A 21,100-nucleotide genomic window follows, 5' to 3' on the forward strand; every position below is an offset into this window, starting at 1 on the left:
CTTATTCAGTTGACATGAGAGAAGGTAAAAGAATTAAAAATTGAGACAAAACAAATATGTCAGAACCCACCATTTATCATCATTCCAAATTGAGCAGAAATAGAGAGAAATGCAAATAAAAAAAGTTACAGATGTCCAAGCCCCACCATTAACAACCTATGAAATTTCCTTTTTCCCCACGAGTTGTCACTCTCTCTTTAATTCATTGGGGGCATTAAAGTAAAAATACATATTTTCCCTTCAATTTCTCATCCCTTTGGAAACCAAACAAAAGAAATATCAGATATGTTCTTTTCTTTTCTTTTCTTTTTTCCCTCCCTACTTCCAAACAGACGAGGAAAGCATTTTCTTTTCCCTTAACTTTTTTTTTTCTTCCTCCCCCAACTACAATCAAACATAGTGTTTCTCTCAAAAACAATAAGTATAGTGTAAAAGATCATGCACTACAAAAACTGCATCTGGAATTGAAAGGGCAAGATTGGGAAGATTCTTAAATAATGCTGTATGAGTGAGGATTAGTAAAATTGAAAGGGAAACTTAGGGAGTACTCTATAATGGTTTCTTAGAAAATGAATTCTTAAATGCATCCACAGGAAGCCATAAGAAAATTCAAGAGAATGCAGTACATTCAATCTGTGACAGCCCGCTAGGCAGCATGTGCATTCACTGTAGTAAAGTCGTATACAAAGTCATTTACAACAGCATGAGAATAAACAGCTGTGACCACCCACATACAGTTATAAAGTACATACTCTAATTACTTTCTCAAAAACGAATGGTACGTATTCTAAATAAAGTAAGAAATTTCATGAGGTGTACCTGTACTTCGTATGTGCTATGCAGTCCATAGAAAGAGTGCATAGCTCAGGCAGAAGAGTAGTGCAATCCTAACAGAACATCAGTGAAACTCACTTGGATTTTGTACAAGTTTCTCACGTGTGAGGAAGTGATAGCGGAGCATCACATTCTACCATAGTGAAATGTTTTCTTCAAATGATACAGTCAACTAACATTTTGGTGGCAATTTGTTGCAAAACCAGAACTAAATTCACTTTGATGCTTTGGTGGCATAAAAAGAGTGCTTGGGCTAATTAGCTATAGCTCAAACGGCACCCTTCCCCCTTAAGAAAGGCGGAGAGTAAGGTTGCAGGTACAAAACCCATTACGCACGTGTGTAAATTTGCAAATAAAAAGAATGTGCTTGACAGTTCAATGAATCTCTACAATAGTAGTCTAATTTGGCAATAACAGGACAAAATTCCTGCACCAAACAGTTTCTAAGATTCACAATTTCTTTTTTGTATTCCATTATCCTGGCGGCTAGACATGGGAAGAATATGTTCTACATGAATTTGAAATATAATGAATGTTTAACAACTATCATACAACGAGTCGACATTTGTTCCGTAGCTGGTAGCTAATGTTTATTAATATGTACAGAGTACAAGCCCAATAATCATTATCAAAAGAGAACCCTCGTCTTTTGTTATGGACAAAAAGAAAGAGGGAAAAAATTAATTCGTAAGGCAAAAAAGAGAAATACAATGAAATCAAAAATTTTCAGCACCCACTACCAGTTGTTACATAATGATTTAAAGCAGAGAGCCATGACCTTCTGCCCTCAGAAGCTGATCGCCTAAGACCTGATCTTGAGCACCTAGTCAATTGGTTCCGCAAGTTTCGGTTTACATTGCAAGGAACTAAAGAATGACGAATTTCTGGAGCTCCCATGCAAAGGCTAGAGTTGATTTTCATCGATGGGAACCTTTGGAAGCTCAGGGAACGGAAAGAAGATCCTAGAGGGAATATTCGGGAGCAACGGAGATCAGGCTTGCAAAATGGGGTTGCTAATGAAGAGGATTCTAGTTCCTCACTCAAGCATGTGCAAAATGGTAGGGACAAACTTGTTCTAGAAAAATCCTTGGTAACCGGTCTTGTTCCAGGAAGCTTGACAAATAAAACAATGCCATGCCGACAGAGAGGACATGCAATTGAGCCGGGTGGACCTTTGGCAATAATTGAGGTGCAGTTTGTAGAACAAAGGTACAAGGCACATCGTGTGCAGAACTCATGATCACAACCTGAACCGAGAGACATGTTATCGTGTTGGTGTTTAATGGATAAGTACATGATAGGAGCAGATATTATAGTAGCACACAAGTAGAGATGTTAAACAAATAATACTTAGTATGGTGCCATTAGTCACACAAAATTTACGTACAAACCAATCATTGGATCATGAAAAAAGCATAAATGGGGAAGAAAGAGGATTTAAATGATCTAGAGAAGGATAAATGAAGTAAGAAAAACATTGCATGAAAGAAAAGATGGGTGTGAAACATGTTACCTAATTCACAAATTGGCTGAGGACTGATTTGTGATGTATGTGGATAATTCAAAAAGTATTAAAATCATATGGACATAAAACAACATGTAATCCATGTCGTACCTGATGCAAAAGCTCCTACTTTTGAGGGGTCTTAGAAAGGTGATTGGTAGCCAACCTTACCACCAATTTTTTTAGTAAAAGCATCCTTGACTACTTTCCCACAATTCACAAAAAAAGTTCAAATACTTATTTTATGACTTCAAAATTTCAGGGTTTTTTTATAATTGATTACCACATGCTGGAGGCCCCATAATCTCACAAACTTAACCCTCATTCTTTTTCTCCTCTGGCTGCTACATGTGATTTTGAGTAGACCGATCTATGGTTTTCATTAAGATATCCAACATAGTGTCACTCAATAGTTAATACCGCCACAACAGATGATACCTTATCAGCACTATACTTGCTACCTGACCATTATCAACCCTGCTCTTACCATAACATGCCACCACTTCCACCCTAATGAACTACACCTCACTGCCTGAATTCACAACCACAATAGCACCATCGTCTGCTACACCATATGCCATCACTTGTTTATTTCACCTCTATATACCACCACCAGGTAGCTTGACCCACTTATGTGCATGCAGTAACTTTAGAAAAGAAATTGGTGAAAGATTCTGCATTTATTCTCCACTGTTATATCTTCTGTCTTCTTAGCAACCAAACAAAGAAAACAAACTTTTCCCATTTTTTTCAAAAAGATCTTGCTCTTAACCTTTACCCATGATTCTATATATCTAGCAATTTGAATATATTAACAAATAAACAAAGAAACAGAAAAATTCTAGGAAATTTACTGGTATACCTTCTGCAGCTACAGCGCACTTTCTTTCGAGACAGACAACACATGGATCTTGACATGTGGGTAAAGATTCACTGGTCCTCCATCCACATTCTCTGCAAACAGTAACCAAAAGAAATGGGGAAAATTTTAAACTTAATTGACAGGATACTATCCTTCTACACATCCTGACTTGGTGGCAAGTGTATTTTCCAAAAATCAAATGAAAAAAGAGTATACAAAATAAAAACATACGAAAGATTTTGAAATTTGATGTTTTGTCTTGACTGCCACAATAAGCAGGGCTATTCGTTGATAACTTGACTATGCCAATATCATAGCATGTCAATGAAATAGTAGATTTCGCGTTAACCACATTCATGCCAATAATTTTCACAACAGGTGAAGTGGCTTTCAGGGCCATATCTATTTAAAGCAGCCAAGCAGGTGGCTTAAGGAAGCGGACAAAAGCCTATCTATATGAAATAAAGGAAAACTAATATCAAACTGAAGTAGAATTTTAGTCTTATTTTAGGATAGAAAGCCTGATCTAATCCATTTGTCAAAGGAGGTCATTATGGCTCCAAGATCCAAATGAAATAAAACTGGAAAAAAATAGGAACCAACATGGGAAGGAAGAACTTTAGGTTACAAATTAAAAGAATTAATACTGGGAAACACTTTCTTTGAGTTTCAATTGAAACATTTAATTAATTTGAGAAGAGAATTCTTTCTTTTGGAAAAATAAGTTTAAAAAGAGAACAAAAGAAAGAAAGAAATTCTGCTTGCAGCCAAGGAAATAAGGATGATGCAGACACTTTAAATGTTTTAGGAAAAGGCATGCAGAATAAAATTTTGGGCATGGTAGTTTTTGTCAATATCAGCATATTTAATACATTCTCTAGAGCTAGAGCACTGCCAACTTGCAAACGAAAATTCAAAATTCAAGGCACAGCAACATTTGTTGCTGTGCAACATAAACTAGCAAAGAGGACGGTATAATCTTTACTCACCTAGCAATTTTAACAATGCTCATAAGGGGAAGAGAGAGATATGGTGAAGGAAGTATCTGTGGCTGCCCTCCTAGCTCTATGCTAAGAATTTCCTCGAGCCAAGTTCTATGCCATGAACGAGCAACCATCAAGGGATTCCACCTTTGACCAACAACCAAAACTGGGGTAAGTAAAATAATTTTAAGACCATGAAGAGAAAATAACAGAAATAGTTCTTAAAAGTAAAGAATAGATAAGGCTATCCTTCACCGAGTTTCCACAACGCAGCAAAGGACAAAGGGAATCTGGGCATCCCATTTTATGTTGCACTAGTTTCTTTCATTACAAATGAAGGTATAGATTGAGCCCTTAAAATGGACAGATTGAAAATTGTAAACAATCAATATGTCACCCATGGACATTTTAACACCAAAAGTTCAGAGACCCACTATGGAATTTGTAGACTAACAACTATCTGTATTTAATTTGATCCTTATCCTGATGCAGTTACAGGTTCTCTGTTACCAGAATCCAGATCCAACAAATCTGATTATATGACACTTAAATCTTAATTGTTGTCACCAGTAAGAATTAAATAAATGCAAATATTATTGGAAGACAAAGGTTTGGAGATTCAATTTTAAAGGACAGGCATATTCCAAATAGCAATCTCAACAACACATGGAATGGAGACATTAATTTTATTAGACACCAAATTAACCTGAATTCTAACCAGCCAAATGCATCTAGTAAAACTTCAGTCCATCTTTATAGGACATATAGCATAATTCAAGTAATTGCACTATCTTCTTTTATACAAACAAATAAGCAGTCATTTGATCAAATGGAAATGACTAGCTACAAATGGAGAGCTCTCCCTTTTCCCTCAAATTCCCGACATCCGCAGGCTTTGATCATAAGTGTCTAGCACAACATTAAGAGAGCTTATCGGCCAAACCAATTGGCATATTCTACATCAATGGCAGCATATTACCGAGACATTTTTCATCTCCAAAATCATCTTTCGGAACATACAAAATGGGTTATGACCAATTTCACTATTTGTAGTGGTAATGCCCAAATTAATATTCACGTTAGTGATAGCACAGTTACCTGAACAAATAAAACTCACTATCAAAGCTGTGTAAACACATCTTAAACAAATCAAGAATTTGCAAAAGGACATAAATTTCACCCTCAACATACCAAAATCCCAATGATATACCTACCAATCAATACATACATGCATAGACAATGACATGTATCCAAGGTAACCAGAAATCAAAAAGAGGAAAATCATAGCCGGTGATCATACCATGAGGTTTAATAACCCAGATTAATATTTTGGGTAGCACCTAATGCACTAATCCTTCATCTAAATGCAACTAGAAAAAGTTGGAATCATCTGATCGTCAACATAACAAAAAGGTAAAATATTTTAGAATTCTATAAGATGTTTACTTGTTTTTCATTATGATAATAGCTGTCAATTATTAAATTGTCCTATTCACGACGATAGATTTGTGTCTCACATGGTTTCCAAACTACTGATAAGGCATCCACTCTTTTACAAGACAACTAAACAGGCTCTTATTTAATGAATTTCAAATGAGTGGGTATTTTATTTATTAACAAAGAGAAAGCTTACAGCCATAAAAAACAGAAAAATTTATAGTTGAAACTACAATAAATCATGAGACATATTAGTAGTAACAAGAACTTAAAATGCATACCCATTTGCATTTTCAGCAGTCAAACTGGCACCCCTGGCAATTAAGATCTGAACCAGAAAAAATATATATATAAGAAAATTTCAGCATAAATGTTTTGATTGGTAAATTACACCACGTAACCGGTGGTCTTGAACCTGCAACCTCTCTCTCTAGAAGAAGGTGCAATTTGAGCTAGAGCTCATCACTTCACCATAAATGTCAATGCCATATTCAACTTGAGTGTGTTTTTATTAAGAACATACTTGACAACATTGTGCATTTCCACCACATGCAGCATAATGAAGAGCTGTGCTCCCAGCACCTGCAATGTGACATTAAACATACACTTTTTGACCACATCTACATAGAGATTAGATATTGCAATACAATAATTGTGCTGTTGCACTCTGCACTATAACCAAAAGGTAATATAAAAAAGCTTATTTAAAAACTTAAATCTAGCTTGAATTTCTTTCACAATGTGATCTAATTCATAGAACTATTATGACACATGCATCTATCATCAGTAATTTGCTTTTAAGAAAAATCACAACAAAATTTGCATGAAATGCACCTAAAACTTTCCACAATAAAAAATATAAGTCAATTAAAATGATTCAAAATCTTATGGTCCCAGAATTCCTATCAATCTCATGGTAATGATGGAGTCAACAATAATATTGTATGCATTCTGATTGAAATGAATTGAAATCTGGTACTAATTGAAGTATTGGACAAAGAATAATTCTTCAGCTTAAAGCCTATATTATTAAAAGAGGTAAGGGAGAGTAAACAGGAAAATTGTAAGCAGCAGGAACTGATATTATTATATAAATCAGGTATCTAAGTTAGAAGAAGAATTGTGTGAATTGGGTGATAACCATTTAGACCATGAAAATGAAGAAGAAAACTAGACCACCATTAGTGGGGAGGGGGTTGGATGGACGGGCCTATGGCCAACACCACAAACAGCAACACAAAACAGAAGTTGAATACAAATCATATTGGACAATTACCATCCAATTAGAAACAAGTCCACATCTGAAGATGCAAGTAGTTGACATAGACAATGATTATCAACCAAACAGGCATAAACTAAATGGAGTCACCTATTAGATCGATTGTGCTTCCATCCTCCACAGTCAGCACAGAAACAGAAGCTCCCAAGTCCAAAAGCAATTGCACACTCTCAACATGCCCATTCAGTGATGCCATGTGGAGAGCAGTGATTCCTCCATCAGCAGGCTTATTAATTGCCCGACAGAGAGCACTGGTGCCACCAGTGGAACAATAAAGTAAATCAAAGCGCCATGCTGGTATGAGAAGTTAAAATTGCTAAAGGAATTTGGGATGAAGGTACCTCTCATCAAATTCTGAGATTGATTCTTCATTGCCTGATCTGTTTCTTAATAGATTCCAGATATTGGGTCTGCTAGGGATGTAATCTGCAAGGAGGAGACGAATGCACCGAGTATGACCATTCAAAGCAGCCAAGTGTAGGGCAGTACCCCCATTCAGATAATCAACTCTGTGAACCTAATTCCCCACATATCTGTTATTATCTTATTCCATAATCTTCTATACTAATGAAGTTAATGAGATATAGGAAAAGCTAGGAGTAAATTCCTACATTGGCTCCAAAAACAACCAGAGTCTGCACGACTTCCCAATGACCGTGCTGACAGGCTTGCATCAAAGCAGTCTGTTCACAATTATGAAGAACACACAATCTGTTAGTTCCTAAAAGGGATGAAAAGTTCATTTTTAATATCCAAATAATGCAAGTCCTCAAATAAAAACAAAAGGCCACATAATCCTTAATCTAAGTGTTGAAATGATTGTGAAACCGAAATGACTGTCTATGTTCAGACCAAAAATGAATCAATCAAAGATTCAGACTTTAGGATTGGTATTACCTGACCACGATAATTCCTGAGATTGATATCAACTCCAGACTCAAGCAATAGAGAGACTATCTAAAGCATGGAAAAACACAATTGGTACCATCAGATTAAATATATGTAAAATTCAAAAAATGAGTTAAACTTCAAACACTTTAGAATTATAGTTATGGTATACCTCATAGTGGCCCTGAGCAGCAGAGTAATGGAGGGGGGAATTCCGAACACCAAAAGTCGAATACCTCGCAAGCCGGGGATTATAATCCAACAGTGCCTTGGCTTCTTGAAGGTCCCCATCTCTTGCAGCCGAAACTAAGCGCTCCCCAGATGCTGAGCATCCGAATGAATTCCCCACAATGCTAAGAAGCCTCATGACCCTCCCTCAAAGATTATTGAATCAAACAAACAAACTTGCTTCCTAGCTCAACATGTTCCTTACTTTTTACAAACGGAACAATACAAAGGACAGTTCTCCGAAAACTTGCTTACACACAGAATTTGAAGGAAAAGTGAAAAAAAAGAAAGGCAAATTCTTAATCTCTCTCTACAGAACCACTTAGGCCTACCAAACTAATAACAACCCGGAACTATTCTCTCAAAACACATTCAGAAAAAAAAATTGGTTGTAACGGTCAGAATCCCACTAAACTTAGATGTTCAGGGAGAGAGAAACAGAGAATTTTGTGCAAATAAAAAACAACCCACTTTGAAACTACCATTAGAAAAAAATGACCAAGATGTGATTGTTTATAGATTAGTTACCAGGTCCTCGTAAACTTCAAAGAAACCCAACAAACAACTTTAAATTCCTTTTCAACAGAGTCCTATATTACTCTATATTGTTAAATTAACCCATCCAAAAACAAAAACAAAAACAAAGACAGTCCTATATTCTTTAACCCCAAATGGTCAGAGTCACAAATGAATATCCTCCAAAGAATCCTAATCTCTGATACCCACTTCTACAAAATCCTAAAAGAATCATAATCTCCACTACCCACTTCCAAATTCTCACTCAAAAAAAGAAACAATATTCCAACATACCCAATATCCAATTCCAGAATCCTCAAAGAGGAAAAAAAAAATTAAAAAAGATAAAAACTTTACAAAACCCTTATCACATATCACCTTTGGGCTTTGTTGGAGAGAGAGATTGATCAAACTTCTGGCAGAGAATCGAGCAAATGAAATATATAGTGCATGATATATGCAAAATATTTGTTAACTGTAATTTGCCTAAAATAAAAATAGAAAGATGAGAAAGTAAATATGGGCCAGTAAAGTGGGGAATGTTTCATTTGGGACAGGCAGTTTTTAGTTTTTTAGTTTTTTACAGCAACATCCTCAACCAAAACCAACACAAGATTGTCCAGTAACCAAAGCGTCTCTCTCATGATTGGATATTTTTATTATTATTTATATTTTTAGACAGTCAACTTGCTTGTTAGTTGGCTTGTACCTTTCTCTCTCTTTCTCTCTGCGTGATTGTGAGGAGGGAAAATTCCCGAGTCCACAAGCTTCAGCTAATAACTTATTGGATTTGGAGTTAGGATCTCAAAGGTCATTCACTCATGCACCGTCTTTTTTTCTTTTTCTTTTTTTGTATTACACATTTTACTTCTAATTTAAAAGGAATGTTTTTTGACTTCTTTGAATTTGATGTCAGATCACTTGGAAGTCAGATATTCGACTTTTTTCTTTGAATTTCAAGTCAGATAGACATTTTGTTTGCAAAGGTTTTATTGAGATTTGAGAGCTATAGGATTGAATAGGGGAGATTGATGATGAAAGGAAGGAGGGGAAAAAATAGTTGATATGACTTATTAATGAGTTAGTTTTATTAATCCTAAAACCCAATAATGTTCATGGGTTAAAACTTGAGTGTACAAAATTAATTGTGTTGCGCTGAGGTTAATAATGTCATTTGAATCCTGAATGTTTTCGGTTGAAAATACTAAAATATGCCAATTAGTTGAAGAAAAATGCTAACAAATACTCTTAGGGTAATGATTAACAATTTATTTAAAGAAAGTTTTTATGAAAAAAAAAAATTAATATTTTAACAGTTTTTTTCATTTATCATAAAAGTGGTGTTAAAATTTTCCTAAAAATAGATTGTTAACCGTTGCTCTAAAGGCACCCATTAGCATAACCTTTAGTTGAATTATAAGACTCTTTGCTTCTCAACTTTTGCGATAACTTAAGTTTTTTGCAAAAGGTTCTCATTTAAACCTTTAGGGGGTGTTTGGGAGAGGAGTTTGAGTTATGTTGTTTGAGTGTTTTTTATATATGTATGAGTGAAAAAATGTGTGAAAATGTGTGTAATGTTATTTAAAATGTGTGAAAATATGTTAGAACTAATTTACCAAACATCCCTTAATTATTGTCTCAAAACAATTGTGGGTATATTTTAGAGGTTTTTATTTTTATAGAGAGTTTCAACATATGACGTTCGTTCTTAATTATAACTCTTTTATCATCAGGCCAAGACACTAATCAGTTTTTGGTGTAAGCATAGATTGAATTCTAAATCTCATATTCAAATATTAGAGACTTTATTAGTTGAGTTAACTAAAACCCACATATTTTAGAGTTTAGTATATATATGCTAATGGCTTCCAATCTTAAAAATATAGAGGGATGGAGAAGATGGCAATGTTCCAACGGAAAAGACTAGTATTGCAACTAACATTATTTATTTTTTTGCTAAATAAATTATGTTAAACTAAATTTAGCAAAAGAACAAAAAAATACAAATGTAAATAGCATGTGAAAGGTAGCCTCTCCTTTTCAGGCAGAACTTCATCTTAGTTTAACCTTAACAATACGCTAAAATAAAAGCACTAATATTTGACAAGACCAACAAACCTAACATTGTTTATATATTTTAGTGCTTTATTAAAAAGAATAAATTCTATAGTAATGCGGGAAAACTCAAGTTTTACATCTTTCGTTCCCAACACACCACATTATATTATTATATATTAAAAAATATGTACGACCACCCAATCCATTTTAATGCCCATTTTAAAGTCCAACCAAATTAGGAGTTTATTGAAATGTTATTAAGTGTGATAGAATATATTGAGTTTTAAGTATAAAAAAAACTTATATATATCTTATTGGATTATGTAAAATATGAGTTTTACATTCTATCCTTATCAAATTCAAACTCTTTATTAAATGGGTGGTGTCAAACCTAAATTGACAAGAGATTTAGGTTTGAGTTCATATTAAAAATCCGAATTATAGAATTGTGCACTCTACTCTTGACTTATGGCAACACAAACCAAACAAACCCCCCATATTTGGCCAATTTATAGACAAATTTTGAGCTTTATGATGATATTAGAGAACAAGAAGCAAGCAATCCAGATTGGATGAAGAATAAAGGAAGGAACCTACTAAATCCTTCATCCTTGTTAGCTTTATCATGTTCTTTATAATTATTTCCACACCAACATGAATTAAAAGAATAAACAAAAAAGGGCTGTCCTAGTAAAGTGGAAAAACAGGACTATAATTATTTGTCAACACAGCTTGTTGAAAGCATGTTGAAGCATGATGATGAGTTAAGAGATGTATTTTCTATGCCTTTAGTGGGGTGCTTAAGAATCTTTGCCTCTTTCCATGTAAATTTATATTCTTCAAAGAAAGGTGGTGGACTAAGCACTGGAAATTGTAATGGCCTTTCATTGGAAGAAAGTGTCAATGTTACATGGCGTTCTTCCACCGACACTTCACAAGAAGTATATAATAGTTGTCTTGTATTATTAAAAAAATTAAGAAAAAACTCAAGTGGTTGTCAATCCTCTTACGCAACCTATTACGCAATAGATAAAAATTATATTTTGAAAATGACCCAAGAAAAAAAAAATTAAGGTAAGAATAAGATGATAAAAGGAAAGAGATGGGTTGTCTCTATAATAATAATAGTAATAATAATTGTAAGGACCCAAATTGACCCACCGGCCTAAGATGTTAGGATGATGGCCAAACAAGCCTAAAACAATAAATTTGTTAAAGAGTGGGCTAGAAACTGAACGTTCAAGGAGTCAAATATGAATGGGTAAAATGCAAAACTGACTCTCTAAGTTTCTTCAAATTTCATTTCAGTCCTCTAACTTTGCTTTTGTTCATTTTAGTCTTCTAACTTTCAAGTTTACTCAATTAAGGCTTTTCCTTCAACTTTTGTTATATGTTGTGATTAATTTTTCAATTTTATAAATTTTTCTTTAAATTTTTTAAATTAAAAAAATTCAATTAATGATTAAAAAATATTTTTTAGATTTTTTTTTTCCAAAAAATTTTAACAAAAATTAACAGAAATGCTTTAATTGAATAAATTTGAAACTTAGAGGACTAAAATGAACGAAAGCAAAAATAGAGGACTAAAATGAAATTTGAAAAAAGTTAGAGGGTTATTTTTGCATTTTAGCCAATATGAATCATAGTGGGCTAGTTGGCGTGAGAACGAGTAAGATAAACAGTTTAAGAAGAAAAAATACTCCTCAGTCAGGTCCGAGAATGATGTGTTCTTATATATTTCTTTTGGACTTATACAAATATTACAATTCTTAGTTACACAGTGTTTTTTTTCTCTTAATCTCAGATGCCCCTTCCTGTAATGGAATTCTCCCTTTTTATACTCCTTTCCCCCCTTTTATCTCAGTCCTCTACGTGTAGATCAGATTGCTAATAACCTTGATACTTGTCCCATCAACACCTTCTGGAAGTCTTTGTGGGTAGCTGTAAGGCTGAAAGTTACTGTTTAGGTATCACTTTCACATTTTTGCAGCTAGGGGGTTAAATACAGAGCATTCAATGCGGTGGTAGCAGCTTTCTTCCCAGATATTTCTCATCTCTCTGGTGACTCACCTATCACTGAAACTTATTCTCCCAAGCATGGTTGCCCACGGCCCATTATTTGATGGGTGGTCGGACTTTAGGCTTTCGCTCTATTTGATTGAGGAGGGATTGCTCCTCAGACAACGTCACATGTTCATTTGTATCAGTCCTCTACCTCGGCCCAATAATGTACTTGCCCGCCCTACTACGTGTTTGTCTTCAGGCTTTATGACATTCTCGAGCGTGGCCCACGGCCCAATACCCTTATTTGAGCCATTTATCCCTACAATAATAGTAACAACAAAAGTAGTCATATCAGAACTTGTTCTACAATGAGTACCTATAACCTTAAAATTATCTAGTAACTAAGTAACTTACAAGAAAATTTAGTCAAACATATTTAATTAAGAAGTATTAAATATTAATAACTAAAAAAGTCAAATTAGAAAATTTTTATGAAATAATTTATCTAATTTAGTTAGAATTTATTTAGAGATCAAAAAAAATTTAACCATAATTTATGTAAGCGCACAATTGCACCTAGACCCAAGAACAGTTATGGGCTCAGGCCCAATGAGCCTTAAACAATAAGAATTTTTAGAGTGTGGGCTTGAAACCCAGGTTAGAAGTGAGTGAGGATTAAATGACAAACTCAAGATTGCAAGTATTTGGAAACAGCAAGGAGTAATGTAAATAGGTCTCCTCGGACGTAAGCCGAGAGCTGTTCTTATATTATCTCTCTCTCTTTGTCTTTTTTCTTTTTAGGTTACAAAAAGTCCCTCCTCCTTTCTGTTCTAGGTCCTTCCTTAAATACTCTTCTTTTTAATACTTTATACACGTGTTGCCCCAACTCCTCCCTTAGCCTAGATATTTCTTTTCTTAGTGCCTTTGAACAGTAACTAGAAGTTTCCCTTCCACTGTTCAAGTGTCACCTCCCCATTAATGCGGCCAGGGTGGTAGGTGCAGGGTCTTTAATGTGGAGGTAGCAGCCTTTACCTTTGACACTTTCCCAACATCAGTGCTTCTAGGACATTCAAGGGTTCACCCCCTTTAACCACTGGTCTTGACCGTGTCATTCCCTAACCTGTACCTTGTAGTCCCGGGTTCTCTGGTGTCAGTCCGAGGGAAAAACATCCTCGGCTGGATCCTCGGATCCTCGGCGTATGGGCCGACCTAAAGTCCCAACAAGCCCTAAACCCAAGAGCAGGTCGGCCTTCCTTAGCAAGGCCCAACGGCCCTTATCCCTATTAAGATCTTTTTACTCCCCACAATTTATTTAATGTCTCAAACTTAATTTAATCGGAATTTGTTCATTGTTGGGTTGAATTACCAAAAAGACGATGAGTTATAATTAGTTTAAACTTTAAATTAATAGTTTAGGCTTCAGTAATACTTCTAAATTTGAAAACTGAAATTAAAAAATATAAAAAAAAAAATTATGTGGGGGGGAAAATGGGTTTTCAAAAGTTTATGGGTGCAGTATTAAAAAAGAAAATCAACAAAAATTATGTATTTTTATTTTATAAAATTATTATTATATAGAATAGAGATATGCATTTACAATGGAATTTGTGTTTGTAGGTTAGATCTACAATTCAATATAAAAGAATTTTTTTACAAATTTGATCAAAATTATCTATTTGTGATTGACTCGGAGCTTTAATTAAGTTTCATATGTATTAAACACTCACTTGCCCGCACACTTTCTTAATATTAAAGAATTATTTTTTAATGACTAATGAGAGTCTATGAACAAAAGAGCTAACATTGACAACGAATGTGAACTTAAAAGGAAGAAAATAATAAAATGAAACTCAAAGGACCAAAACAATCATTGACCAAATTTATAGTGTAATCACTTTTTTGCCTAAATACTATTAATAATTTAATATATAATAAATAATAATAATAATTAAATAAAATTGCTCACTTTTAAATTAATTTGGTTTAAGTATGACAATACAAAACATTTATTATGTCGTCGTTAGTCATTTTTGACATATGAAAGCTCTTTAACGATTGGTTATCAAATAATTTTAACATGTAAGTATTTTATCATGATAGTTTACCAGACATTCTAAATACTAAAAACAATTTCAATTAATTTTTTTTTTTGAGAAAAAGGTAAGACAATTTTTAATAAATAAAATCAGTTTGGAATACAATTTCCAAATCAGAAGGTAGTTCTTTTACCCAAAGATCATAATCTGCATATGAAACTGCTTTTCAAGGGAGGGCGTGAGCTAACTTATTCCCTTCTCGTCGCACATGTTGAAATTGACAATGTTGGAGCTAGTGACATTGTCTGCGTGTTTCTCTCAAGCGATTACGCCTCTGCCATTGGCACCAGGCAATAGTAGAAAACAGAGCAACATGGTACCCCGATCCGTTAAAACTTCTATATTGCTTCCTGTTATACCTGACAAAGCTTATATATGATTTCCACACTGATTGGGCGTGACCACATAACCACACACAATGGATCAAAGATTTCGTATGCTCCTCACACATGGCACATGAAGCTTCAACAGGAACATATCATGTTCTGAGGTTCTGTTTTGTAGGCCGAGAGTTGCCTGCCAAATAAAATGGTGAATTCTATTCGGTGTCTTAATCTTCCAAATCCCCTTCCACACCTTACTCCCCTCATCTATTGAAGAGGAGCTTGGACTTAAATGTCTTGCATCTGTTTCCAACATTCAATAAGCACTCCGTACACTATAAATCCCATCCTAAGTTAGGGGCCAGATTAGCAGGTCTTCAACATACCCCTCGCTCACAGGAATACGCTGTATCATCTCAGCTTCCCACGGCAGAAAAATACTCTCCACTTGACTTGGGTCCTATATTCTTCTATTTGCAAAAAACAACTCCTTCACATAAAAGAACATATTCTTTATTATAAAGGCTCTACCACTATAGTTTTACTTCTTACGACTATATATATATATATATATATATATATATATATATATTATAGGGACATTGGACCCAGTAATTTATGAAGGGTAGCCCAAGAATATCTTTTGAGCTAAAAGCCCAATCCGATGACATCAAATGATCTAAGGGTGTGTGAATGTTAACTCATAAAGAAAATACTAGGTAAAAAAGCGATAGTATCTGAATAAATATGTCCGAGGAAGATTGTGTCCTCGGATAATGAAGCCGAGGTAATAGCAGGGAAGGTTTAATATCCCCAGGCTATGTTATAAAAATTCCTATGGTTTAGGGAAGACACGGTACACATGGAGGATAATAGAAAGGGTGGTGGAATATCTAAGATAAAATTGCTACCACCGCCCCCGCATTAAAGACTCTGCAACTGATATGCTGGCCGCATTAATGGAGAAATGGGACCTGAGCATGAGGTTTGAAACTTGGCCCCTGTCTCCAGAAGAATTCAGGGAAAATGGACGGGACAAGTATCTAAGCCAGCGTTATAACCATGAGGTGGAAGATGAGAAGGGGAGAAGGAGGAAGTATAAATGAGAGAAGGGACCTTCGGAATAGGGGAGGCTTTTCTTTGGAAAGAAAAGAAAGAATAGTACATGATAAATCTGACTGTCCACAATTGTAATTTATCTTGAGAAGCAGTATTATAACCTATCCTCGGATTGTGTCTGAAGAGGAATTTTTATTCATATTCATATAAACAACTCCCTATTTGTGTCATTGGGCCAAAAGCTCATCTTTCTTTGTTGTTTAAACCACCTTTAGAAACTAGATTTCAAGCCCACTCTCAACAAATTTATTGTAAAAAGACCTTTCAAGCCCTTTCCCTTCTGATTGTGGGTAGGAGCTCGAATTGTGTCCTTACATATATATATATATGAGTTGGGTTTAAGTTACACCTGGTGTAACTCTAAATAATGTTATATCAATAAATATTTTTTAATTGGATATGAATTTTGACAAATCAACCGTTGGATTGCATTATCTTTGTATATTCTTCAATAAGGGTGTGCATGGGCTGGGTTGGGTTGAGTTAAGGAGATTTTTTGACCCAACCCACCATGATGGGTCCAAAAAAATTCAATCAAACCCAACCCATCACATAAGTCCAACCTAACCCAACCTATACCCAACTCACATGGATTGGGTTGAACCCAAGGGTTGGACAAATTTTTATTTTATTATTATTAAATTGAGTAGAAAAAAAATATAAATATATTTAAAAAACCCAAAGATTAGTATTAATGTAACTCTTTAAAGGCAAACAACACTAATGACTAAACAATAATAGTAATTTATTAGGGTTTGTGTGTATTACTTGGCTTTTATATAGGATAGAAAGAGCTAGTTATTTAAAAAATTTATTAAATATATGGGTGAGTCAAGTCGGGTTTGGCGGGTTTGGAATTTTATGACCAAAACCCAACTCGACCCGCTATCAAAAAAAATTTTGTAACCCAACCCAACCCACCAAGCCCTAAAAACCGATCCAACCCGGCGGGTCGGGTCGGGTCGATTTTAGCGGGTTGGCTGCACACCCTTATTCTCCATACTTGCAAAATTTCAAGGTGATTAAAAATCAATAGTCATGTCATCTATCAATTGTATAAATTTGACTTTTTGTAGGTTAAAATAATGCATAAAAGATGAGTTTATGAATCAAATGGTAAATAATATCCAATTGATATGAAAATTGGCATGCATGTTTAAAACATATAGAACATGTAATCCAACGGTGAAATTTTCAAAATATAAATCTGTTAACAAGTTATTGGGTAATGTAACATTTCTTAAAATTACATCAAGTGTAACTTGAACCCAACCTTTTATATATATATATATATATATATATATATATATATATATATATAGAGAGAGAGAGAGAGAGAGAGAGAGAGAGAGACGCTTACATATCTAAATCTCCTTAAATGATTCTTGGAGCTAGTAGCATCACGCCAATGACATGTTATCAGATTAGGTACCAAATTACTAAGAAAAGTCTTCAAACATAGGTAATTTGAATGAGTTGCTAGTTTACAAGATCATTGTAGATATTACTTGGATAATGCTTTTACTTGGGCTGGGTTCAAGTTACACTGGATATATAATTTTAAGTAATGTTATACCACTTAATATTTTTTAATTTAATGCAAATTTCGATAAATCTACCGTTGGATTACATAATTTTCGTATATTCTCCATACTTGCAATATTTCAAAGTGGTTGAAAATTATTGGCCATGTCATCAACCAATTGTTTAAATTCAAGTTGTTGTAGTTTATAATAATGTGTAAAAGATGAGTTTTATTAATCAAATGATAAATAAAATTCAATTTTAATGAAAATTGGCAAGTATATAAAGAACATATAGAACATGTAATCGAATAGTGAGATTTTAAAAATATAAATTTAATAACAAGTTTATTGTGTGGTGTAACTTGAACCCAACCATTGTTATTGTTATTGTAAGAGAAGACTTATATATATATATATGTTGATTAGTTCTTTTCATAAGGATTAATTGGTTGAGATACCACTTTATCTTTTAGGTTAAGTAAATGAGATTGGAGTCAACAACGCTATAGTAATCACTCACTCTTATGATTATTATATAATATGTTTGAGATTTTACAACTTAATTATTCACATCATTTACCCGTGAATATTAAAAAAATCAATATTAAGGAGTTGAACTTAAGACTTTCATTTTACAACATGATCCATTCTTGCCATGGATTCCTAATAAGTGAAAAGGCATATGATAGTCCAAATTTTCTCCCAAAATACAAAAGGTAAACAAATTACATCATATTTTGTATGTGTTGATTTTTTCTTAGAGAGAGGCGGAGGATCCAACGTCCGAACCAAAAACTAAGAATCAATATACTTTTCAGTAGGTCTACAGGTCCGTTGGCTTGAATGAATATATTTTGGACTTTTGAAAGTTGGCATCATATCATGGCTCATGAGTAGCTAAAGACTAGGGGTGTGCATGGCTCAGGTTGGGTCGGGTTGAGAAGATTTTTTGACCCAACCCACCATGGTGGGTCAAAAAAAATTCAACTCAACCCAACCCAACCCACATGGGTCGGGTTAGGTCGGGTTGAACCCATGGGTTGGACAAATTTATTATTATTATTATTATTATTATTATTATTATTATTATTATTATTATTATTATTATTAAATTGACTAGAAAAAAATATAAATATAAATATATTAAAAAAATCCAAAGATTAGTATCAATGTAACTCCTTAAAAGCAAACAACACTAATGACTAAACAACAATAGTAATTTACTAGGGTTTGTGTGAACTAATTGGCTTTTATATAAGATAGAAAGAGCTGATTATTTTTAAAAATTTATTAATTATATAATATATTTTAAATATATATATTAAATATATATATTAAATATATGGGTGGGTCGGGTTGGGTTTGGTGGATTTGAAATTTTATGACCCAAACCCAACCTGACCCACTATCAAAATTTTTTTTGTAACCCAACCCAACCCACCAATGCTTAAAAACCGAACCAACCCGGCGGGTTGGGTTGGGTTGGGTCGATTTTGGCGAGTTGGTGGGTTGGCTGCACACCTCTACTAAAGACATTGATTGGTCATAATTTTGAGTTATAGAAGAGGACAAGTGGATTGTTAAATGGAGGTTGTGTTTGCCATTAGCTTAAAATTTGAATTTTTTTACTATTCAATTTATTTTTGTTACTATTCAAGAATCTTATTGCACTTTTTGATACTATTCATGGACCCTATTGTATTATTTATCTACTTTTTAATTTTATCTATAGTACTTTTAGTAAAAAGATTTCAATTTCAATTAAATAAGTTGGTTCCAAATGGACTCAAAATATATATTTCTTTTGAGTCATGCTTAAGTAAGCTCTGTTTAAACGGAATAATTTAAATATTAGACATAAATAATCTTATCAATTTTCACTTTTTCCATTTACTAAATAGGTTAATCTCTATTTTCTATGGACGGTTGACTTTGCTTTTGGAGCTAAAATTATTAATGGCATAAGGAATGTTTCAGAGAAGTTTCCATAGATTCATAGAAATCAAAGAAAAGAATTATATTGAGACTATTTTGTGTGTGTGTGTGTGTTTTTTTTTTTTTTTTTGAGAAACGAATTATATTGAGACTAGGAATAGTTTTGAGGATTTTTTTTTTTAAGCCATTAAAGAGACTCGGAATTTTGAGGAGTTTTTTAAGCCATTGGCCCATTGCAGTATAATGAATGGCGAGACCAATTAACGGGCCGATCAAGATTAGTCCAATTAACAACCCCACCCCCCAAATACAGGGCCTCAGCTTAATCTAAACCTAACCTGTCAACGCCTAATTGGAGCCCACCAAATGGTCACTTATTTTAAAGGTTTACATATAAATTGGGTATTGATCCAAGCTCGCATCTTCTGTTATAACATATGTACCATTAGAGGAGGCAGACGATTCTTTTTTGGATGTACTATAATTATAACCATGCATAAATAAAATATATCTCTCTGTTATAATATATACATATATATATATATATATATATATATATATATCTGTAATTCTGTATATCTTAAGAGGATTCCGGGAGTTAGTCATTACTTTTTTTCTTGTTAAAAATATCTCTAAATTAATTAACCAACAACTTAAAAAATGGGGTTAAAATAATAAATTGGCAAAAGAAAGTTAGTTATTATCTTTTTTACTGTCAAAAATATCCTTACCTAAAACTTAAAAATGGGGTTAAAATAGTAAATTGACAAAAATAATAAATTCCTACTTCTACATTGAAATGCCTTCCTGCTTCTAATAAACTTCTACTTTTAAGTTGATGTCAACTAGTAAAGTCTCTGATGGTTAAATAAGAGATTTGGGATTCAATCTTTGTCTACATTAAAAACTGATTGGTGTCTTAGTCTGATGATAAAGAGCTATCATCAGGAGCGAATGTCATAGGTTGAAACTCTCTCTCAAAAATTCCTACTTTTACTCACTGACTCTATACAAAATAGGATTACTCTTTTGTTAGTTTTAAAACTCCTCAAATCTACAAAACTCACCCCACACATTTTTTTTTTACTTCATCACGGTGTATTTGTTTCTTTTGTCCCCTTTTTTCAAAATTTTTTTTTTTTTAATTTCATTACTCTAATCTCACGTTTTTATTTTCCCAAATCTCTTCTTCTTTATTAAAAAAAAAAACAAGACTCCTACTATAAAACCAGTACTATAACTTCTTTCCATCCTTATCATCCCAAAATCCCCACTAAAAAGCAATTACTACTATGTAATTTCTCACACTTTTTTTTTTGTTTTTCACTTTCTCACTCACGATCTTCTTATTATCACTAACCTCCACGTTTGTTAGTCAGTTTTATATTTATCTTGTATTTGTGAAGGTCAAGTTTCATTCTCATCAATCTCATGTTTCTTTATCTCTGTAAATTTTTTTGACAATTTGTTCAATTTGTGCTTTTCAATGGTTATTTTTTAAAATTAAG

At 33.6% G+C, this 21,100-nt stretch overlaps 1 protein-coding gene across 1 annotated transcript; it reads right to left on the minus strand.

Moving 5' to 3' along the window:
- Positions 1–1,407: 1,407 nt before the first annotated feature.
- On the minus strand, positions 1,408–9,147 carry LOC142620394 (putative E3 ubiquitin-protein ligase XBOS32). The gene is made up of 10 exons (XM_075793770.1): positions 7,960–9,147; positions 7,797–7,856; positions 7,511–7,582; positions 7,241–7,416; positions 6,990–7,150; positions 6,144–6,202; positions 5,902–5,948; positions 4,190–4,330; positions 3,201–3,292; positions 1,408–2,081 (listed from the first exon to the last, which is right to left on the minus strand). The coding sequence occupies exons 1-10, from the start codon at positions 8,152–8,154 to the stop codon at positions 1,561–1,563; spliced, it is 1,524 nt and encodes a 507-aa protein (XP_075649885.1). The 5' UTR covers positions 8,155–9,147; the 3' UTR covers positions 1,408–1,560.
- Between the last annotated feature and the right edge of the window lie 11,953 nt (positions 9,148–21,100).

The sequence above is a fragment of the Castanea sativa genome, chromosome 1, assembly GCF_040712315.1.
Source record: "Castanea sativa cultivar Marrone di Chiusa Pesio chromosome 1, ASM4071231v1".
Lineage (NCBI taxonomy): Eukaryota > Viridiplantae > Streptophyta > Magnoliopsida > Fagales > Fagaceae > Castanea > Castanea sativa.